Source organism: Salvia splendens, chromosome 12 (genome assembly GCF_004379255.2).
Source record: "Salvia splendens isolate huo1 chromosome 12, SspV2, whole genome shotgun sequence".
In the NCBI taxonomy this organism is placed as follows: domain Eukaryota; kingdom Viridiplantae; phylum Streptophyta; class Magnoliopsida; order Lamiales; family Lamiaceae; genus Salvia; species Salvia splendens.
The window spans coordinates 742,321-764,990 of NC_056043.1; the positions used below are offsets into that span (position 1 = coordinate 742,321).

The 22,670-nt window shown below is 38.1% G+C and overlaps 3 protein-coding genes and 1 pseudogene across 5 annotated transcripts; all 4 read right to left on the minus strand.

The window, feature by feature from the left end:
* Positions 1–3,240: 3,240 nt before the first annotated feature.
* On the minus strand, positions 3,241–6,321 carry LOC121758340 (transcription factor MYB101-like). Its single transcript, XM_042153749.1, has 3 exons — positions 5,964–6,321; positions 4,592–5,189; positions 3,241–3,652 (listed from the first exon to the last, which is right to left on the minus strand). The coding sequence occupies exons 1-3, from the start codon at positions 6,258–6,260 to the stop codon at positions 3,417–3,419; spliced, it is 1,131 nt and encodes a 376-aa protein (XP_042009683.1). The 5' UTR covers positions 6,261–6,321; the 3' UTR covers positions 3,241–3,416.
* A 2,667-nt stretch (positions 6,322–8,988) lies between these two features.
* Positions 8,989–14,089, minus strand: LOC121759193 (annotated as a pseudogene).
* On the minus strand, positions 9,723–11,643 carry LOC121759192. 3 transcript variants are annotated; one of them, XM_042154694.1, is made up of 3 exons: positions 11,022–11,643; positions 10,285–10,918; positions 9,723–10,014 (listed from the first exon to the last, which is right to left on the minus strand). In XM_042154694.1, exons 2-3 carry the CDS (start codon positions 10,915–10,917, stop codon positions 9,853–9,855), a joined length of 795 nt encoding a protein of 264 aa, XP_042010628.1. In that variant the 5' UTR covers position 10,918; positions 11,022–11,643; the 3' UTR covers positions 9,723–9,852. The 3 variants fall into 3 exon arrangements, with proteins under 3 accessions (XP_042010628.1, XP_042010626.1, XP_042010625.1); XM_042154692.1 differs by having other exon boundaries at positions 10,285–10,921; positions 11,022–11,641; XM_042154691.1 differs by having other exon boundaries at positions 10,285–11,639.
* Positions 14,090–14,896: 807 nt separating the features above from the next.
* On the minus strand, positions 14,897–15,607 carry LOC121758616 (premnaspirodiene oxygenase-like). The gene has a single exon (XM_042153991.1). It carries the CDS (start codon positions 15,565–15,567, stop codon positions 14,989–14,991), a length of 579 nt encoding a protein of 192 aa, XP_042009925.1. The 5' UTR covers positions 15,568–15,607; the 3' UTR covers positions 14,897–14,988.
* Positions 15,608–22,670: the final 7,063 nt, after the last annotated feature.

Sequence of the window (22,670 nt, forward strand, 5' to 3'; positions counted from 1 at the left end):
TTCATAGCATTTGATTTTGTTGTTGCAATATGTAAATTAGAGATTATTATGTAATTTTAATTTATTTCAATTATGTAATCTATAATTTTTTAAAATTTTTATTTTAGAAATATCACAGTTACTTTAAATAAAATATATAAAATTGGAGATTAAAAAAATTATAAATTGAAAACGAAAGGTGTGGATGCCATAATGCTAATTTTACTAAGGCAATTCTCTGGAGACTAGCCTCACCGTGCGGCCATCTATATTTGATTGAATATTTCATTACGAATTATTATGTTTTAATTGAAAACGAACAGGTTTACTAAGAGTAGTAATTGATAAATAAAACATGGATTACGGTAAGTGTTGGTAAAAAGATTGCGTTTGTAAAAAATAATGAGAGGAACATTGGGTCCTAAATTTAGTGAAAATGCTAATAGTGTGAGTAGTTTCACTAATATATCGCATCAAGAATTTAATATTGTGGAAATTTGAAATAAAATTAGGATAGTATAAAACTACTAATATGTTTGTGATTCATGCAAATCAGGTGAGTGCACGATCATAGGCTTAAATTATGGTGACTTATTTATTTTAAAATAGTTACAATTAGGCATCGTACAAAATATATAGAGAAAAATACACAATATGAAATTTATATCAAAATTTTGATATGGAAATAGCTTCCAATGGTGTTGGTGTGACGTTCAATCCATTTTTGGATATGAAAGATATGTGGAGAAGGCTCAAATTATAATTTTATACATCACTCTTTTCCCCAACTTGCATCTCTTCTATTCCTTTTCGTTCAAGTTATGCATATTTTTGTTGTTTTCCTTTTCTATTTTTTTAAATTAAGCTTATGCAAAATATTCAATAACTTACTAAATTTGGTGTGTTTATTGGAAAGACCATAGTTTATAAAATTTGGTGTGTGTTTATATTCCTAATATGCATTCAATTGAAGAATGATCTTTATAATAGTATGATATATTTTCAATTATATTTATATCCTTTCTCTTTTAGAAAAAACAACTAAGATCAAGGTCGAATGCAGTAAAGAATAAGGGATACAATTATACCCTAAATTATTATTTTTATATTATTATATGGTAACTATTGATTTTCTATCTATTTTTGTAGTGTTTTCAGAGTAAATACTTATATTTTTTGAGCTCGATTAATTGAGAGTATATGATACATGATGAATGTAATTGGTGTAATAATTGGGTTTCTATCTATTTTAGGATGTTTTCAAAGCACAAATATGGGCTTGTAAACTTTGAATGAGAGAATATATGACACATGATGAATGTGAATATTTTCTTGTCCTATCTTATGCTTTGGATGCATATGATCATAATGTAAATTATACTGGTGTTTTTTGCGTGTTGTGTTATGTAATTATTTGTTGTAAAATTCCAACCCTCAGATTTTAAATTTTGTATTCATTGAAAATTGATCATACCACTAGACATTAAATAGAATAGTACTATTTCGGATTAAAATCCACAATGTCGTCATAATATGTAGAAACCCTCAATTTCGAAATTGGATAAACCCTAAATTTTGTGTGGCCGACTATAAAATTATGGACATGACGTTGTGTGGATGAGGCTTTTTTCTCAAAGTTCTCAAATTAAGATACAATGTATAGAACGTGAAGCCTCATCTTTTCTTTAATTCTTTTTCATTCTCATAATAATTGAGAGATAGATGAGAGAGAAATTAGAGATGGTATGGTCAGCGTGAAGTCTCTTACAAGCTCACAATTAGGAAAGACTATTGAACATTTCAAATTCCTAATTTAGCTCTCGTTTATTTTATGTTAGTATAATTTATTTTGGTACCCCAAAAATTATTATTCAGGTCATTATTTTAACAAATTAGTTAAAAATTAAAACCTGGCCGGTTAGTTCATTTTCAAAACAAATTTAAATAAATGGATAAAATAATAAATTAGGCTTTGATTTTTATGTAATTCATAGAATAATAATATCAATAACAATTTTTAAGATATATAATTGAATTAAATGATAAAATACTAACAAACAATGGTAAATATGAATTAATGCTCACAAACGATGCTCATATATAACTGTAATATATCTTTCTCTGAGAGATGTTACATATTTTATATGAGAATCAAATTTGTTCTTTTATTTGTTTTTTGCGATAAGTTAATATTATATGAATGAAAAGTCCACAAAAAATGTGAATAATTTGGAAAAGACTTGCTAAATATAGCTAACAAAGATGCTGTATTTTTGCGAGATTGCGGATAAAAGTAGACTATTCCTATTGATTTAATTAGTGTGTATACATTTTTCTCATTTTCATATTTTGTTGCATTTCCTTGAATGTGAGGATTCTTATTTGGACCGATAATAAATGACTAACAATTTTTTTTAATAAAATATGTTTAGTACTAGGTAAATAAAAAAATCCAAAATAGTGTTTTTTTAATGTTATTTATTAAATGAGATAATTTTCATGGATGAAGTAATAGTACACAAATTATAAATGACATTTCTTCTGAGCCACACTTATTGTATGAAGTACTAGTATTTAATATTATCTAACTAGTACATGCCTTATGTCTACATTAATACATCAATTTTATATTCGGTTTGTACATCAATATGTTTAGTATGTCATTTCTTATGAGACATATTTGTTAGTATTTTATATAATATTATCTAATTAGTACAGTCTTATGTCTTCATTAATGCATCAATTAAATATTATATTCGGTTTGTACATCATATTTAGTAGTACCAAAAAAATTAGGATTAATGATCGAATCCATCTGAACTTTAGTAGTTTATCAATTTTATCATGGATTTTTGAAATTTATAAAATTTATCTATACTTTTTAATAATTGTATTATTATATCCTAGTATTTTTTTCAACTTGTATCAATTTCGATTTTAGAATTTTACTCCCACATATAGTGAAATCGTGACATGACAGTATCGGAAAATGGCCTATATTATTTTTAACCCAAAAATTAGTTATATACACGAATATAAATATTTATTTCTACTTTTAGAATCAATTATTTGGAAACAATTAATTGTTTAAATTGGTAACAGTTGAAAAAAATAAGATAGAATTGTGTAAGTAAAAAAGCTGTGAATTGACACAATTACTAAAAAAAATAAGGTTTAAATGATAAAATTACTAAAAGTTGAAATTGTTTCGATCATGAACTCAAAATTTGATCCAAATAACGTTTCCAAGGAATACACCCATAAAGAAAGTACACTTCATGAACCAACACACAATAATATTTGAAACTACACCCTATTCAAATCCATATATATAACACATATTCATAAGATAATCTTTCAATCTTTTACCTTTCCAAATATATATACTCTCAACTCTTCAAGATTGATGCATTTGGTAGGGTTCTTGATTAATCATATTAGTAAATGCTTGGCATATTATTCCAAAGGCAAGATCCTGCAACCGGGTTGTACTCTGAGGTGATGGGTTGACTATGCATGGTGTTGCTTGTACCATTGGTCAAAATTGGCGATTCGCTTCCATCTTCTTCATTCCAATCAGGGATCGGAACGGATAGCGGGAAGTTATCTAGAAGGCTCATTAGTTCGTCGTCCATTGGAGTGATGCCCATTCCGGGAGCCTTCGCATCGACACCTATGCCAAACCATAAGTTGTGAACAAGATCAGTAGCAATGTATCACAAAATACGATAGCTTAACCTAATACATATTAGGTCAATCTAGCTACATTTGCAAGAAAAAGGTAAATTGAATTGAAGAATGAGGTTAAGTCTTGATACACAATAGGTTTAGGGCAATCACCATTGACAATAAAAATAATTTGATTTCATAATATATAATATATTTGAACTCAATCAATAAAATAATATCTTCGTGTACATTTAACTTTTCAATTAAATGTAAGATTATATGTGGCATTTAACTTGTCAGAAAGGAGAAGTTCACAACTGTACCGCAACATCATTAATGTTAATATGGCGGCACAATAATTGACATTTTGTCGATGAGCGATGACTTTGCCGATACTATAATCAGCAAAATGCATTTAAATACATTAGCAATAGTATTCATGCTATGTGACCATATTATGCCATAAAACAATTCTTAAATCACAAATTACATTTAAATTTACTTTGGTATCAACTAAATGAAGAACCAAATTACTATTAAATCAAGCTTAATTGACATTTATCAATAAAACATAAAACTACATAAATCACAATCATCGATATAAGTCATCCAAACCAAAAATTGACTACAAATTCTAATTAGGGTTTTGTATAACACAAACACCAATCAATAATCATCAAATCAATCCAAAATCCATACTCCACTAAACTAAAACTAAGCACATAAATCTCATATGTGCTAGTACATTGTACTCATATTTACTATATGTTGTATTCTTATTCTTTTCAATAATAAACAAAAAAGGTAGCAATCCAATCAACCCAAAACTATAAATCAAACTATTTTGAATCAAATAAGTTTTTTTTTTTTTTTTGAAAAGGATCAATAATAGTTTCTCATCTAGTTAAATCAAATAAATTTCGATTATAAGAATTAATCATACCTTCATTGCTACCATTCGAGCTCGAACCACCATGGCTGAAATCGAGATTCATTTCTTCTTCGCGCAAATTTCCATCCAACAAATCCTCCAACAGCCCGCTTCTACTCCTCCCGGCCGCCTCATCGCTCGACGAAGCTGCCGGAGTCACCGCCGCCGATTGGATCGAAGGCTCCAATCCATATCCGACTGAATTGACCGAATTGAAACCGATCATCGGCAGCTGATTCAACAGCCCTTGATTGATGAAAGTCGACGAAGCCATCGTCGGATTCAAGGCGTCCAGCGACATCGTCAGGCCTCCGCCGTTGCTGTCGTGGTAGAGCTTCAGCTGACGGTGATGACTATTCGGAGCGGAATTGATCATCAGCGGCGGAGGAGGAGCGAAGGCGAGCAGCGGAGACGGGTTGTGGCGGTGGGATACGGCGAGGAGAGAGGAGAGGGACGGTATGGTTGTTTGTGGCGGCGGATTGTGGCGCTGCTCCTCCTCGAATTGTTGTTGCCGGTGCTCGAAGGGGTAGATCGGTAATCCGGCCTTCAGGCGCCGCTTCAGGCGAGTGTTCCAGTAATTTTTGATCTCGTTATCTGTTCTTCCTGGAATCTGTTAAAATCAAATAAAAAAAACTTAAATAGAATTAGTCGTCACATACATATATGCACATATAGAACATAAAACTCAAATTTAATTAATACTCCATTTCAGTTACCAAAAAAAACTCGAGAAAGAATTGGCCTTCACCAAGCATACACAAAAAAAACACACACATACTTGTAGAGAAGCCATACAAGACAAAGTTTACAGGTTTAATTAATTATAAAAAAAAATAAATTTGTGAAAGAATTGGCTTTCACTTAATAATACACATACATACAGAACCATTGAGAGACATGAGAAACCACAAAAACCAAATTTAATGTTTCAATTACAAAAAAAAAGAAGAAACTTGAGAAAGTAATGGTGAGAAAGAATTAACCTTCACCCAAACACACACACACACACACACACACACACACACATATATATGTATGTATATAGAGAGACTTGAGAAGCCATAGGATCCAAATTTAATGTTTCAATTACAAAAAAAAAATTACTTGAGAAAGAATTGCCCACAACACACATAGAATAGAGAGAGACTTGCTAAACCATACAAGGCAAATTTAATGTTTCAATTACCAAACAAAGAAACTTGAGAAAGAAATGGTAAGAAAGAATTGGTTTTCTCCCAAACACACACACACACACCCTATTTCAATCATAAAAAAAGTTAAAAGAAAACACACACATATGTATTTTTTTTATGCATTTAGAAATGCTTAAAACCAGAAATGGCGCACATATGTATAAAGAGAGAGAGAGAGAAAAGAGAGGGACCTGAGAAGCCATGCGAGCCCATTTGTTCCCCATTTGGGAATGAAGCTCAACAATCAGACCTTCTTCCTCTAGAGAGAAAGCTCCCTTCTTAAGATTAGGCCTCAAATGGTTAGCCCATCTCAGCCTACAGCTCTTCCCACACCTCACCAGCCCCGAGTTCCTCTGCACCGCGTTCCAGTTCCCCTCCCCGTGCTTCTTCACGTATTCGATCAACACCAAGTCCTCAGCCGCTGTCCACGGCCCCTTCTTCAACGTCGAATTAGAACTCCTTAAACCCCTCCCAACCTCCGGCTCCATCAACCCTTTTCTTTGAATTGATGAGAGAATTACACAAAGACAAAGAAAGAAAGAAAGAAAGAAAGAGAGGTGTTGAGTAAAGGAAAGAATGGAGACTGTGTGAGAGTGTGAGAGGTGATGGTAATTTATAGGTGAAGCCTTATACTTCGGCCCCTTGTTGAATGCTCCTCCTCCATTTCACAATTTGGTTGTGGAATTACCAAATCGCCCCTTCCTTTCTAATTGAGGCTAATCGGCGATAAGGTTAATTTGCCTGTAAATACACGACCTATAATTGCGTTTTGGTTCTTTGTCAAAAAAGATGCATGGCTTTTCGAGTTTGGAATTTTGTTAATTACTTGATTTTTTTTAAGTTTAGCACGAGATTTGCACGGTGTATTAATTTCTTATACCGCGTGGTGTAAGAATACAAATTCCGGTAGAATAAAAGAGGAAAAGATAGAGTTTTGTGGCTATAGATTTTAAGCCATTCCATGACTATTTTCGGTGAGTATCTTTGGATTTTAAATCAGTCTGAGTTGTTTCCTGCAAAATTTACACTCATGCGAATCTCACGATTAGTGCTAGTTAAAAACTACTATAACTTTATGTATGGTTAATATATTTATTAATAATTTAAAATATAGTAACAATAAATCATGAAAAGAAATAAAAAGAAGTATGGGTTTTGATTTGTGCAATGACCTTGGTCCGAATTCAGATAGACTTTTGTTTTGCATGTTTTTCATGAACCATGGTTTCATCACGGTATTCATTCAATATGTATATTTTAGTATGAGATCGTATTAATCTCTAGTAATTCACATGTATTGCACTTGATTTTAAGTTACTTACCTTATTTCATACATTGTCGAGATTCAATTTAATGTTATATGCATTTGTTTCTAAATGTGTAATAGTGAAACACCTATAAATTTGAGTTTGATGGACAACCTTGATAAAAGAAAAATAAATATGTCATAACTTTAATTAATCTATCTTGATCCATTAAACAAAGAAAAAGCTAAGATAATTTCCTATTGTTCCGAGTAATCCACAAGCAACCATTCCACTTCATAATATTCTAAATTTCTAATACCACTGCTCTCTCTAGAGCATATAAAAAATGGTCTCATGTTCCACTATTTTTTTCATTCAATTTTCTTTGTATACTTCTTAAAACTCATGTCAAACTCAAATGAGACTCAAAAATGGTCTAATTACCATGTGGCTCAGCCACTGGCTAGCTGGCCAGCCATACCGTTGAATTCGAAATCAATTTGGATTTGGATTTGGATGGCGTGAGTGAGATATTTGTTTCGTGTTAACTCTCTTCTGATTTTATTGAATCATAGAGTGAATGAGGTGATAAATATTTAATTTATTCTTTAACGTGGAACAAATTCGCTATCGTATTTTCTGTCTTTTTGATTGTTAGTTTTTGAATATGTAAGAATTGTAAATTTTTTTAATTTTGAATTATAAGCTCGAATTTATTTTATGTAATAATTATAAAATGTTTTATTATGGAACAAGCTTAAAGTGGGCTTAAATAGTTCAGAGCTTGGGCCTCTAGTGAAACTGCGTTCAATTAGGCTTTTGTAAAAGCCCAATAAAATTCCAAGTAACCTGTATTCTTAATGGGTTAGACTGGTTTTGCCCGAACCAGTTCAGTTACTAGATTTAGGCGTTAGAATACTAGTCAAGTAAAACTAATAGGGTAGGGCCAAAATAATAATTATCCAAATACTACTACTAAACTTAAAAAGAGGGGGGAAAATTCAATTTATGTACTAACTACTCTCTCGGTCCTTCATTAAATATCTCATATTTCTTTCTTTACGCATCTATCATTAAATATCTCATTTTATTTTTTCTATATTTGGTATGTGGATCCTACATTTTATTAGCTCATTTTTTCTCATATTTTATTAATATAAAATTGATATATTTAAAAATAGAACTCACATTTCATTAACTTTTTTGCCCATTTCTTTTATAAAGTAAATTTTTTTCCAAATATAGGAAATTTAATCATAGATGAGGAGAGTAACCAATACAAAATTAAATGTTGGTTCGACTTAACTCATTTGCACCCTTAATTAAAATGATCATAATATTTAAAAGTACAGACACCACGTAACTGCGGATTTTTTTATAGATGATAAAAAATAGTTCCCTATCTACTTCTATGTTGACTCGAACAACCGATCTAAGTTATTGTGGAACTTCTAATATCAATTAGTACTTCTAAGTTATTGTGGAACTTCTAATATCAATTAGTACTTCTTTCATCCCCCATCATTTGTGTCGCTTCTTAATTTTTAGACATCTCCTAGATGTCTTATTTCACTTGCATATTGATAAATAGACTTGATATTCCAGTTACTCATTTCACTCGTATTTTATTATATTACTCTTTCCATCTCATAAAAATATGTGCACTTTTTATTTTTATCTATTCCATAAAAATATTAGCATTTTTATTTATGGAAAGCTGCCATCAACTCAGTACTCATATACATTAATTTATTTACAACTTATATCACTATGGCCCACCATTACAACTCATGAAACACTAATAGTAATGTGAGTCTCACTATCCACTAATACTACTTTAACTATTCTTCCCTACCTCTTTTTTACATTACCAATTGTTACATTAATTCTTGTGCCATTTCAAATGCACTTATTTCTTTGGGACGGAGGAAATACCAAACATCAAAATACTATGATTTAATTTTTATTTCTTAAAGTCTGCGGTCATTCATAATGGGACACGTGTATTAAGGGACGAGGCAAAGTATATAAATAAACCTAAAAAACCAAACAAACAAAATACAGATACGACTTCTCCATCAGTTCCTTGAGGAATTCTCTCGAAAATAGCAAGTTTTACATTATCAATCTATTAGCTAATTATACGGAGTTGCAACCACAAATAAATCTTGTGTTCTTGAAGCTACTACCCCAAAAGTTTCAGTCATGTCCAAATCCTCAGCCCTGAAACTTTCTGGAAGCTTCCAATCGAAGTTGTACAATAACTGGGCTAGAGCCGACTCCACGGTAGCCAAGCCGAATGCCATCCCAGGGCACATTCTTTTTCCAGTTCCAAATGGCAAATATTCGAAATCACCACCTACAAAATCCACAGCCTGATTCTCGAATCTCTCGGGCTCAAACGTCTCTGGATCTTTCCAATACCTCGGGTCCCTCTGCATCGCCCAAATATTTACCATCACCATCGCTCTAGCAGGTATGGTGTATCCGTTGATAACGCGTTCCTCGTTGCAAGCTCTAGGCAGCATCGGACTAGGAGGGTGCAATCTTAGAATTTCTTTGATCACCAGTTGTAGATATATTTCAGATTACAAACGGTGTTGCTCTGTTCGACTATGCGGCACCGATACGGATACGCGTATCGGTATCCGAAGGATACGGATACGCGGATACGGCTCTTTCCCAAACAACCCGATACGCGGATACGTTTTAACTATTTTTTTTAATAAATAATAATAGTGCAAAATAAATTACAAAATAGATATTCTAATTCAACATAGAGACATTAAAGGTCTATTACACTCAAAATAACATGATAGCAGCAGGTTCTAAATTAGGAAATAATTAAAAGGTAGTAGCAAACTAGCATCAAGCCATCAACATCAAGCTTCTTCCTCATTCCCCGTCTCCTCCAGCTCCACACCTTCATCCTCGGCATCACCCAATCCAAATGATACAGCCTGCAACTCAGGTTCATCAATGGAGAGGTCAGCAACTTCAAGAAGACCAACACCACTAAGGGAATCAAAAGAATCTCCCCCAACATCCCACATCCTTGTCTCTCCTTTCTTGTATGCATCAGTTCTTCTTGACAAATGTCTCAGATTTGAGTGCACAAAGACCAAATCTTCAGCCCGCTCAGGAGTTAAGGCATTTCTCTTGACACTATGGATGAAGCTATATGTGCTCCAATTTCTTTCACAGCAAGAAGAAGAGGCCGGTTGGCTGAGCAGTTTCATGGCCATGTGCTCTTTGTACTCTCCAATAGAGTCTCTATGTGCCTTCTTTCTTGCTTGAGCAGTGATTCCCTTGCCCTGTTATACCCAGGTATTGTGTAACTTGGCAAATTGCGGCTGCAAGCAAATGCAAAAGCTTCTCTAAAATATGGGTTTCTCAGAAAGTTGAAAGAAATCCCTCCAGAAAACATTGCTCTAACAATTAAAGCATCCAAGTGCTTGCGGTCTTGCAATGCCCATGATTTTTCCAATTGAGAAACAGGCCCCCTCTTGGTCCTCTTGCTGTTGTCTGAAGGAGCTACAGGCAAAGAAACAGTGCATGCCTTTGATCTTTCCAATAGCTCCTTACACTTTTCCACTTCCCTCCTCATGTCACTCAGCATTTCAAATGAAACATTTGGACATGTCTTAATCCCCTGTCTTAATTTTTGCAGCAAATGAGCTTCAACTCTTGTATAGCTAGTGCTTTTTGAAAATGGACAATAGTTGCATCTCCATAATATATTTCCTCCACCAGGTTTAGGCTTCTCTAGAATGGTGACATGATCCCACAATGGAGCCCTGATATCAGTTATTTGTCTGGACCCAGATCCAACACTAGAACTAGCAGCAGAACTAGCACTAGAACTAGCAGCAGTAGCACTCAGATTTGGAGATGCCATACTGCTGAAATTATAATTGAATTGAATTGGGGGAGCAAAAAACTGAATTATAACATAGAAAAGCGATGGCAAAAATAGATACATAAAACTGAATTATAACATACCGAATCTATGGAGGCGGGGAGTTTTTGACCTAGCTGCGGCTTTCTCAATTGTGTGGAATCTTATATTGTATAGAGCATCATTATTTATAGAGCTAGATTTGTTCATCCAGCTGCAATGGGCTACATCACAAATGGGCTTTTTGGTCCAGCCCGTTAATTCTATCGGGCCGGCTCCTTTAGATGGGCTTTAAACTGGGCCGTATCCACCGAGATACGTATCGAATCTGAGGTTTCCCGGCCCAATACGGCCCATCCCGCGGATACGCCCAGGATACGTATCCGTCGCGTATCCGTCGCGTATCGGTATCGGATACGTATCCGATACGCGATACGGCAACAAAGTGAAGTATCCGTGTTATATAGCTGTTCGATACTCGGATTTTCTTTCTAGGCTTGTCGTACTTCAGCTTGTGCCTTGGCCATTATTAGAAATGAGTCACTCACCCCTTAAAAAGGTCATAAGGGGGAGGGTTATTATATAGAAGAGATAGGATAAACTCCATCATCAACTTGGGTGGGACAAGATATTAGAATTTTAACACGCCCCTCACGTGTGGGCCGGAATGACACATCAGACTTCCATCACGTGGGTAGGTAAGAGAAGAGATAAAGAAAATAAACTCCATCATCAACTTGGGTCCGCTCTGATACCATATTAGAAATTGGTCACTCACCCCTTAAAAGGCCTCATAAGGGGGAGGGTTATCCACACTTATATAGAAGAGATAGGATCATCACCAAGCCGATGTGGGACAAGATATTAGAATTTTAACGGCCATCACTCGAGGGTGCCTCAATAGTTCTACCATGGTCCAATCAATTGTCACCGCCGTAGTATCAGTTCCAGCAGTAAAAATATCCGCATAGTGTAATAGTTCAATTTTGTTAATTTTTGTGAATGGAGTGTATTGAAAAAAAACGTTAATCGAAGCGACAAACAGGATGATCTAATCAAGTCAAACTTACTTTGAATAAATTTGACTAAAACCTTGTGCATAAATAAATTTTCCTTACTAGTATAAACAATCGATTATTCTATAAGGATATACGCATAGTATGATGAAATGAAATGCTGGTAGAATATAACGATGGTGCGAAATACATGGATAATTTTGTCAAAGAATAAAATATAGCACCATTGACTAATACCATAGGTGACTATTCCTAATCTAGTGGAAGTGATGATTCCAAATAATCCGTCCGTCCACGAAAAATAGGGCACATTTGTCATTTTTGGTTGTCCACAAAAAATAGGCACATTCAAAAAAGAAAGTTTTTAACAATTTCTCTCTTACTTTTTTCCATTCTTTCTTACTAATAATATAGACCACACATTCCACTAACACTATTTCTCTCTTACTTTACCAATTCTACGTTAAAACTCGTGTCATTCACAAAATGCCCTATTTTTCGTGGACGGAGGGAGTAACATGAATTGCCTGATCTACATGGTTCCATTCAAAAATTAATGATGACATTTATTCTTAAATAAAGGGATGTACTTTTTTTATCAAGTTGGATAAGCTCTATATCAAACTAGACCAAATTTAAAGCCCACAGATTGTTGGATCGGTCATTTTTTCTGTATCAGCCCAAATACCTTGGCGACTTGTGATAGAAATCCATGAGATTTCATTCCGAAACTATGTAGCTAGCAACCATATTTCTCTTTACACCAAAGTGAGATACTCCACTTATTTGTTCCAATTATTTGATTTGCCAATAGAGCCTATTGTAATGCTTCCTCCGATCGCCATTAAATGTCTCATATTTGACCAGAATGAGTTTTAAGAAGTTGTATGACTTTATGAAGTAAAGTGGGTAGAAAAGTGGGTAAAATGTGGGGTCTACTTTTATATATTGATTTTATAATAAAATGTGAGTGAAATGTAGGATCCACTTGTAAAAGTGAAATGAAACATTTATTGGCGGACGGATGAAAAGGGAAAAATGAGATATTTAATGGCAGACGGATGGAGTAATAGAATTACTCCTATCAAGCAATACTGTACATAATTCATCCTATTCAATTCATAGAGAAATTTACTTACAAACAACACAGCCTTGATGTTATGGTTGTCGATGGGAAACTGCAGCTGCCCTTCCTCCATAGCCCATAGAAACACATCCACCAAATCCTCACCCCCAAACTCCGAATTCCGGCCGCGATTCCTCCTATGCCGGTCTATAATGTCATCCAAAATCACAACCAGCTCGCGCCGCATCTTCTTCATCCGCCGCAGCCTCGTCCAGCTCAGCGCAGCCGCAATCCTCGACGATGGAAACAGATCCGCCACCTCAAACCCCGCCGCCATCTGCAGCGAATCCGCCATCATCTTCATCAGCGTCTCATTATCCTCGCTTATGCCCCCAAAGGCAGCGCGACAAGTGACGAAGCTCGACAAAGAGAAGATATTCTCCGTCAAATTCACGGAGCTTCCAGAAGATTGGCGCAAGGAATCCACCAACCGATTAGACTCGTCTCCTCGGATTGATTCGAATAACCGAACCATTTTCGAGCTGAAGAGCTCGTTGACGCAGAGCTTCCGCATCTGGCGCTAGTAGTCGCCGTAGGGGCTGAAAGCGACGTCGTTGCAGTTGTGTACCTGTTGGCAAATGAAATAAAAAACTATAAAAATATCACATGTCGATGTAAAAAAATAGAACTGAAACCACTGTATAAGTCTCATGAGCCATTTCTCATATCACCAATTAATTTTAGGATGAAACCTTCTATCAATACCACATGATCTCGGCTGCAACGGTCCTAGGCCGGTCCACGAAGCAGGGGTCGAGGTCTTTGAGCATTTTTTTCGCGATGTCAGAAGACGAGACGACGATGGTGGACTTGCCGAGCTTGAGGTGCATCAAGGGGCCGTGTTTGTTGGATAGATCTCTGAAGCAGCGGAAGGGAGGGTTTCTCATCTGATGAAGGTTTCCGATTATAGGAAGTTTTCGAGGGGCCGGGTGGAAGCCGTTTCATCGATTTGCTACTTTTGGATTTCTTCCATTTTTTGAAGAAAATGAAGATTGCAGGAAGAATGAGAGCTGTGATTAGGTAAAGCATTTTTTTGATGGAATAATTGAAGAGGATAGATAGAATGGGTGCTATATATACTAAAAAATCAACATTTTTACTCTTTCCTACTTTAATTTACTGAAATCTCGTGGACAAAAGAATGCATCAATAGTATAACATGTAAAAAATGTAATTTTGAAGTATTTGACTGATTATTTTAAAAATAACATGATTTATTAATAAAATTTTATTTTAAAGTAAATTTCATTGAAATAGTATGGATAAAGGAACCCACCTGGTATAGATGGTTGGCCTTTCACTTTCGTTTAATTTGATAGATGGTTGGTTGGCCTTTCAATCTAGTAGCATTATTTTATTTTGAATATAGTGTACTCAATTCTTTTATTTTATTAATCGAGTATTCAGTAATACACGACATAAGCGCATACAATGTTTCTTTCAAGCTTCTAGCAATAGTTAGATATTATAGTTTAATGTAAAAAAAGGTACGTATTCCTAACATTCATTAATTTCCCCCAACTGTTTGGCCGATGTAACTTATTACTCCCTCTTCTTCTTTCTTCTTTTTTTTCGTTATTTATTACTCCCTCCTATCTTTATTAAATTTCTCAAATGATGCATGTTTTAAGAATTATTTGACTTAAGAAAATGGATAGAAAAAATTAGTGGGGTGTGATCCCGAAATTTATATATTAATTTTTTAATAAAATGTAAGTGGAATGACAACAACAAACTAATTTTAAGGAGACACAAAATCGAGTCCCAATTACTTGCATTGAAATTTTATTAAAAATAACAACAATATAGGACGCAAAAGAAAGTGTTCCAAAATTAAGGTCGAATAATTCAAACCTAATTCTTATTATTGATGGGTTCAAGTAAAAGCATAACGGAAAAGAACCGAAAAAGAAAAACCATTGAAGGAGTCTACGACTCAATTGTAGGCGTATATGGAATGGCGATAACAAATAAATGTTGTTGTCTTGAAGCTGTATTTCCAACATTTTCAGTCATGTCCAAATTCTCAGGATTGACACCTCGCGGAAGTTCCCAGTCAAAGTTGTAGAGCAATTGAGCTAGAGCCGACTCCACGGCAGCTAAACCGAACGTCGGCCCGGGGCATATTCTTCTTCCAATCCCAAACGGCGAGTATTTGAAATCACCACCTACGAAATTCAGATCTTCAGTCTCGAATCTCTCGGGCTCAAACCTCTCTGGATTTTCCCAGTAGCTCGGGTCCCTCTGCATGGCCCAAATATTTACCAACACCATTGAGCCAGCCGGTATGGTGCATCCGTTGATCACGTGTTCCTTGTTGCAAGATCTAGGAAGCATCGGAACCGGAGGATGCAGCCTCAGAGTCTCTTTGATCACCAGTTTTAGATATTTCAAATCATAAACGACGTCGTTTTGTTCAATTTTATTAGTATTACTTTCATCCAAGGCTTGTCTTACTTCAGCTTGTACCTTGGTCATCACTCGAGGGTGCCTCAACAATTCTACCATGGTCCAATCGATAGTTGATGCTGAAGTATCAATTCCAGCAGTGAAAACATCCTGCATTTTTATATAAAAAAAGTGATTTTGTAAATTGATACTCCTTCCGCCCTTATTAAATTTCCAACTTTGACTCAACACAGTGAGTGAAATAATTTATACTCCCTACGTCCCTGAAAATTTGTCACTTATTTCCTTTTTCGTACGTCCCTAAAAATTTATCACCTTTCACTTTTACCATTTTTGTAGTAGAACCTACATTCCACTAACTCATTGACACTTACATTTTATTTTAAAACTAATGCTCACTCCGTCCCATAGAAATAAGCCATATTTCCTTTTTCGTTCGTCCATTTATGGTAACCATTTTCTCCTTCCTTTTTACTTTATTATTTATGGGTCCCACTAACCCCTACACATTTTCAACTACTTTTTCTCCTTCTCTTAATTTACCAATTATTCATTAAAACCCGTGCTGATACCAAATGGCCTATTTCTATGGGACGGAGGGAGTATATAAAAGTAGGACCTACACACCATTAACTTTTTCAACTCAGTTTCTATTACATTTCTTAGAACCCGTGCCCGATCAAATGGTGACAAATTTTAAGGGATGGGGGGAATAATAAAATATGAATGAAAAAAGTTAGTGGATCGTGAGATGTATTTTGCGGGAAATGAGACATTTAATAGAGGGACAAAAGAGACTACTTACAAACAACACAGCCTTAATGTTGTTGTTATCAATAGGAAACTTGAGCTCCTCTTCTTCCATAGCCCTAGAAACACATCAACCAAATTCTCACCCCCAAACTCCGAATTCCCCTGTTTCCGGATTCAACCAGCTTCCTTCTATGTCTGTCGATAATATCGTCCAAAATCTTGTCGAGCCTTCCCCGCATCGTCTTCATGAGCCGCAGTTTCCTCCAGCTCATCGCGCCGGCAATTCTCCACGACGGGAACAGATCCACCATCTCAAACCCTCCGACCATCTTCTGCGAATCCGCCATCATCTTAATCAACGTCTCACTATCCTTGCACGCGCCGCCGAAGGCAGCGCGGCAAGTGATGGAGCTCGACATTGCGAACAGCTTCTCCGTGAAATTCACGGGGCTTCCGGAAGATTCCCGTAACGAACGGACCAAGCGAGCATTCTCGTCCTCTCGGATCGATTGGAACAGACGCACCATTTTCGGGGTGAGAAGCTCGTTGACGCAGAGCTTCCGCATCTGGCGCTAGTAGTCACCGTAGGGGCTGAAGGCGATGTCGCTACGGTCGTAAAACATGATCTTGCTGGCCACGCTGATACGGACCCCGTACCGGACCCGCACCAGCCGGCGATGGAAGCAGCTAGAGAGGGACCGACACCGGCGATTGAACCAGCGCGAGAAGCACCGGCGTCGGGGGAGAAGGACATGCACACGTCGATCGCGACGGCTAAGGCGAGGAGGAACCGACGCCCGCCCGTCCTGTTCGGTGATTACGTCCCGAAGTAGTTAGGAGTATTATTTTCCTTTTTATTTATTTTTATTCTTTATTATTGGATATTATTTATTTTGTCTATTTAATTACATTAAAGAGTCGAGCGTAATTATAAGCTCCGTTTCGGGTTTTCTTTGTTGGTTCTTTCCCGAGATGAATTAGGATTAGGAGTCGAACCAACCCTATGGTCCTTAGTCTATAAATAGGGCTATGTTCATACACTTTATCATAAATGAGAATTACGTTATTTGCCCACAAAATACACGCGTATTGCTAACCCTAGTTTGCCGCTGCCCGACGGAGGAACCTCCGTGCACAGCCGCCACTAGAAGTCACCGCCGATCCTGTTGCAGGACACCGGGAGTATTTCTGATCGCCGAGCAAGTCAGCCGCCGATCGTGGTTAAGGAATTGAGTCCTTAACGTCTGGTGCTTTCATCCAGTACTCATGAAACGTTTTGACAACAACAACTACAACCACAACAACGGTAAAGCCGTTTGGGGCTCCGGACGTCACGATTCCTACCCGGCGTTTAGGTTTGGATGCCGTCCTCCGAGGACGAGCCGCCGCGAGGGTGGGGGTTTTCGGGGACACCATGGGGACGACGGTGAGGCAGAGACTCGCCAACCGGAGGAGGCGCGACTTGAGGAAACCGGCCCCGCTACCCTCGATCATGTGTTGGAGAGATTGGGAAAATTCGAGACAGAGAGAGATGATACAGACCGTCGTGTCGAGAATCTTGACCCTTCTTGGTCGCGTGAAACGGAGCCACCTTCGGGTTTTGGCGTCGGAGATGACTGGGAGTTCGACGAGGCGCGTCGCATGAGATCGGGAGACAGGGCTGGTCACGGGAGAAACCCTAATTGGGGTTTCCGCGAGGGTTCGCAGGACACCAGGCCTATACGCGATAACTTCGGTCGTAATGGGCCCGGTTGGACGACACAAGGCAACCGCAATCCGAGGGTGGGGGGTTCGATCAAGCTTATAATCGCCCGAAGACGTGTTGGGACCCCCCTCAAAGATATCAGGGTAATGCGCAGGTTTCGAGAGGCAGCAGGGGTGTAGGATGGATCCACCGCGATTCGACGGGTTAGACGCGACAAATTGGATCTCTAGAGTCCAATATTACTTCAATCACCTTATGATGCCCGAGGCTCAACGATTACATTATGCGGTGATGTTATTTGACCAACCGACTGCAGAATGGGTTTATAATTATTGTGCAAACAACGAGTTCGTTACGTGGAACGAATTTCTGGAGGATGTTCGGGATCGCTTCGATAGGAGGAGCTTTCAGAATTATTTTGGGCTGCTAGAAAAACTCACGCAAACGGGGCCACTGTTGGAGTACCACAATACGTTCGAAAAATACTTGAATCGGGTCCATGGGGTCCCGGAATCGGAGTTGTTCACTTTGTTTGTAGCAGGCCTCAAACCGGACATTCAGGAGTGCGTGAGGTTACACAGACCGGAGTCATTGTCAGCCGCGATGGCCTTGACTTTGGAGTGGACGGAAGCTACGCATGAGCGCGGACCGCATCAAGCCTTTTCAGCCGCACAACGTCGGCCTTGGCAGAACCGTGAGGGCCGAGGGCAGGCAAGCACCTCAGCGGCACCGACATCGGCAACAGGCACAGCCGCCGCATGACAGACCTCGAGTTCAGTGGCTCGCAGTGGGGAAAGGCCGCGGCCCGGCGCGATTCGGGTATCCCAAGCTGAAAAGACGGAGCACGCCCGTCAGGGTTTGTGTTACTATTGCCCCGAGAAGTAGAGTGTCGGGACGTGTGCAAACAGAGACTACTATGCTACGCGGAGGAAGAAGAGGGTGATGATGATGAGTCGGAGGGATTTCCGACTGATGAGGCTGTGCCGACTGACGTGTCGCATATTCACGCGATGGATGGGGGTCGTCAATCTCGGCCTATGAAGGTCGTGGGGTGTTATACACGATCGCCAAGTGTGTGTCCTAATTGACACAGGGAGCGACCGGGATTTTCTCCACCCGAAGGTTGCAGAATCATTGCACTTATCGCTCTCGCCTATTCGTCCATTCAACGTGATTGTGGGCAACGGGGCGGCCCTTCTTTGCACACACGTTTCCAGACAGACGAAATTGGAGGTGCAGGGCTAGGTTTTCATGGTGGATCTCCATATTTTACCTATTCACGGTCCAGATGTGATTCTGGGAATGGACTGGCTTGAATCGTTGGGGAAGGTGACCGCGGATTTCGCAGGAAAAACATTGGAATTTGTTCACGGAGAGAGCCGTATTACATTGACGGGGGTTACGCCACCTGCCCGTAAGATGGATGGAGCCTCGCTGGCGGCTTTGATGTCCCCTTCAGGAGGTTTGGAAGTATTTGAGATCATGTTCTTGGAACCGGAAACGACCACCACCACGTCCGAGGCCCGAGAGGACTTTCCAGCGGATCTTACGCCGGCTATAGCAGCGGTTTTGGAGACTTACAGACCGGTTTTCAGCATGCCGTCAGGGATGCCACCATCGTGTTCTTATGATCACCGCATACATCTGTTGCCGGGCACGAAACCGATCAACGTCAGGCCGTACCGCTACCCCTATTTTCAAAAAAACGAGATAGAGCGTGAAAGGAAGGAATTTTGCACGCGTGTCGTAGGCGCGTGTTCTTCCTATTCAACAATACTTATGCGTTCCCACTTCCCAAAATACTATTAATTAGTATGTGGTAAGTCAGATGTCGATCCCACGAGGAACGGTCGTATCCATTATGTATTTCAACACTTAAGAGTTTGGCGATGCCACCACGCTTTAATTTGGGGTTGGGAATTAAACTACGAAATATAAACAAGGCTTAAACTAATGTGGGAACTAAGAGTGCAAATAAAATTCAATATTCCTTCATATACACTGGAACGTAAACTGGGCAAGCTAATAAACTGGGCAGTTTGGCAGCAAAATAAAAAAAAACAGCACCTAGAATAATGACAACACTTTGTAAAATAGCACTTTCAAGAAATAAAGGAACAAGGGGAAAGGAACTAGCTTTTGTCACTAAAATTACTAAGTAAAAGAAGCAAAAGGAACTAAGTAGAAGGTTGCTAACTAAATTCTAAGTGTTCACACAAAGCTAGAGAAGCTAATTTACTAGGAAAGAGACACTTAAAAGGTGGGATCTAAAAGCCTACTTAACTAGCTAATTTGGAGACTTCCTAAAGTGACTAAGCTGACATGAAAAGCATGAGAGAGAGAGTTTAAAACTGATTTTGGAGGCTCCATGTCAAAGAGTGAAAAAGAATTGTACTTGTTGCTTGCTATTGGCTATTAACCAATGGTAAAAGGTAGTTGGCAACTAAACTAAACTAATGGTAAAAGGATTAGCACTTTGAAATCAGCTTTTCGGGTTCCTAAATGCACTAAGGTACGAAAACATGAGTAAAGAAAGGACTAAATGGCTGCTACACACTTAACTATGCTAGAGAAACACCAAATCAATAAGTTAGCTACCTAATTATACCTTGAAAACACCAAATAAAAAGCTGAAAATTAACAACTTGGAGAAGATAAACAAATCTTAAGAACATTCAACAATGGAGGATAGAAATAACTAAAGAAATTACAGCAACTAAAACACACTAGCATACAAGAACCAAGCTACTAAGCAGGGAAAAATCACCATACAAATTGCAACTTAAAACACATTGTTTCTCTTCTTTTTTTTACTGATTTTCAAAATTAAAGGAATGGAAAAGAAGATTAAATAGCAGAACTAAACACTTAGGAAAGATCAAAGAAATAAGATGCAAAAGAAAAATCTAAACAAGCTAAGCAAGTAAAACCAAACTAGCAACAACTACTATTTTTTTACTTCTTTTCTTCCATCTAAAGTTTCAAGTAGAATCAGCCCCTGCAAAACCCTTTTAGAAGCATACAAACTTCAAATAAACAAACAAAGAAATCAACAAAGACAAAGGCTGGCTAAGGAACAAAAAAGTAAGTCAATGCAAGAAATTTTAACTAAAAGCTCAAGAACACCAACAACCAAACATAAATAAACACCTAGAGATTTAAATACACCAAAAGCTTTTTTTAAATCAGTCCAAAAACCTTAACTAGAGAGTTAAGATGCTGGAAAATGAGTACAACCAAGGAATTAGATCATTCAAAGCATTAAAACACTACATAACTACAAGCTTCACCCCATGGTGAGCAAAAAATGGCCATGGCTGCCTATGGTTCGAAATTTGCTTCAAGGATGAGAGAAAACTAAGCTTAGAGAGAGAAACTAAAACTAACTAAAGCTAGCTAAAGAGTGGTTCCCCCCCCAAAAGTTTTGCCAAAAGATAAGTTTTGTTGATTTTGTTACACATCTTCCAACCAATCTGATGTGGAAGTCTTCTCCACTCCCCATGATGGTAGTTGGCTTCTTTTTCCTTCAAAAGTGTCGCTTGTGGGCATTGGTAGCACAAAGACTCGTCAACTTAGCTTTGAAATGCGACTTTGAAGAGCTATCAACATTGCTCAGACACTGGCCAATCCATCAAACTGTGCAGTTTGTGTCTTGTGGATTCTTTTTCTTCTCAAACTACTGAATTTGCATCCAATTTGCTTATACTTTTGCATGTAATTCAGAATCCCTTCCATTAGCATGCTCGTCGGACCACTCCATTCATTTCCTGCCAAAACATGCATCTTCTCATGCAAATATTCAACTAAAGAATGCAAAAAGTGGTCCAATTCAAGTGACGAAAACTAGCCTATCAGAGCGGCAGGTAACCAGAGGATTATTCAGAGAAGCAACAGTCCATTCTCCTCACCAGTGCTACTGATTCGTAAGAAAGATGGATCTTTTCACTTCTGCATTGATTATCGTGCGCTGAACACCGCCACTGTACCGGACCATTTTCCAATACCCACGACGGATGAGCTTTTTGATGAATTGGGTAAGGCCCGGGTGTTTACGAAGCTAGATTTGCGGTCGGGTTACCATCAGATCAGGATGCATGATGAGGATGTATTTAAAACTTCCTTTTGAACACATGACGACCATTTTGAATTCTTGGTGATGCCTTTTGGGTTGACGAATGCCCCATCAACTTTCCAGGCAGCAATGAACGCAATTTTTCAACCTATGCTACGGAGGTTCGTCATTGTTTTCTTCGATGACATACTGGTTTACATCCCGACTCTGGAGGATCATGGAGAGCACTTGTCCGCTGTATTGAAGGTTTTACAAGAAAACAGTTTCTTCGTCAAGTTATCCAAGTGCTCTTTCTGCAGTTCCACCGTGGAATATTTGGGGCACTTGATCAGCAATGGCTCCCTTATGGCCGACCCCAACAAAATTAGTGCGATGACGGCTTGGCCGAAGCCGAAGAATGTTAGGCAACTCCGTGGGGTTTTGGGACTAACAGGCTATTACCGTCGTTTTGTAACGGGATACACGCTGATTGCGTCACCCTTGACGGATCTGTTGAAGAAGGACGCGTTCGTATGGACCCCGGAGGCGGATTCTTGTTTCTTGGATCTTAAAGGAGCCATGACGACAGCCCCGGTGTTTCGTCTACCTGATTTTGAGATGACTTTCTGCGTCGAGACGGACGCTTCTGATACGGGCATTGGCGCAGTGTTACTCCAGGATAATCACCCGATT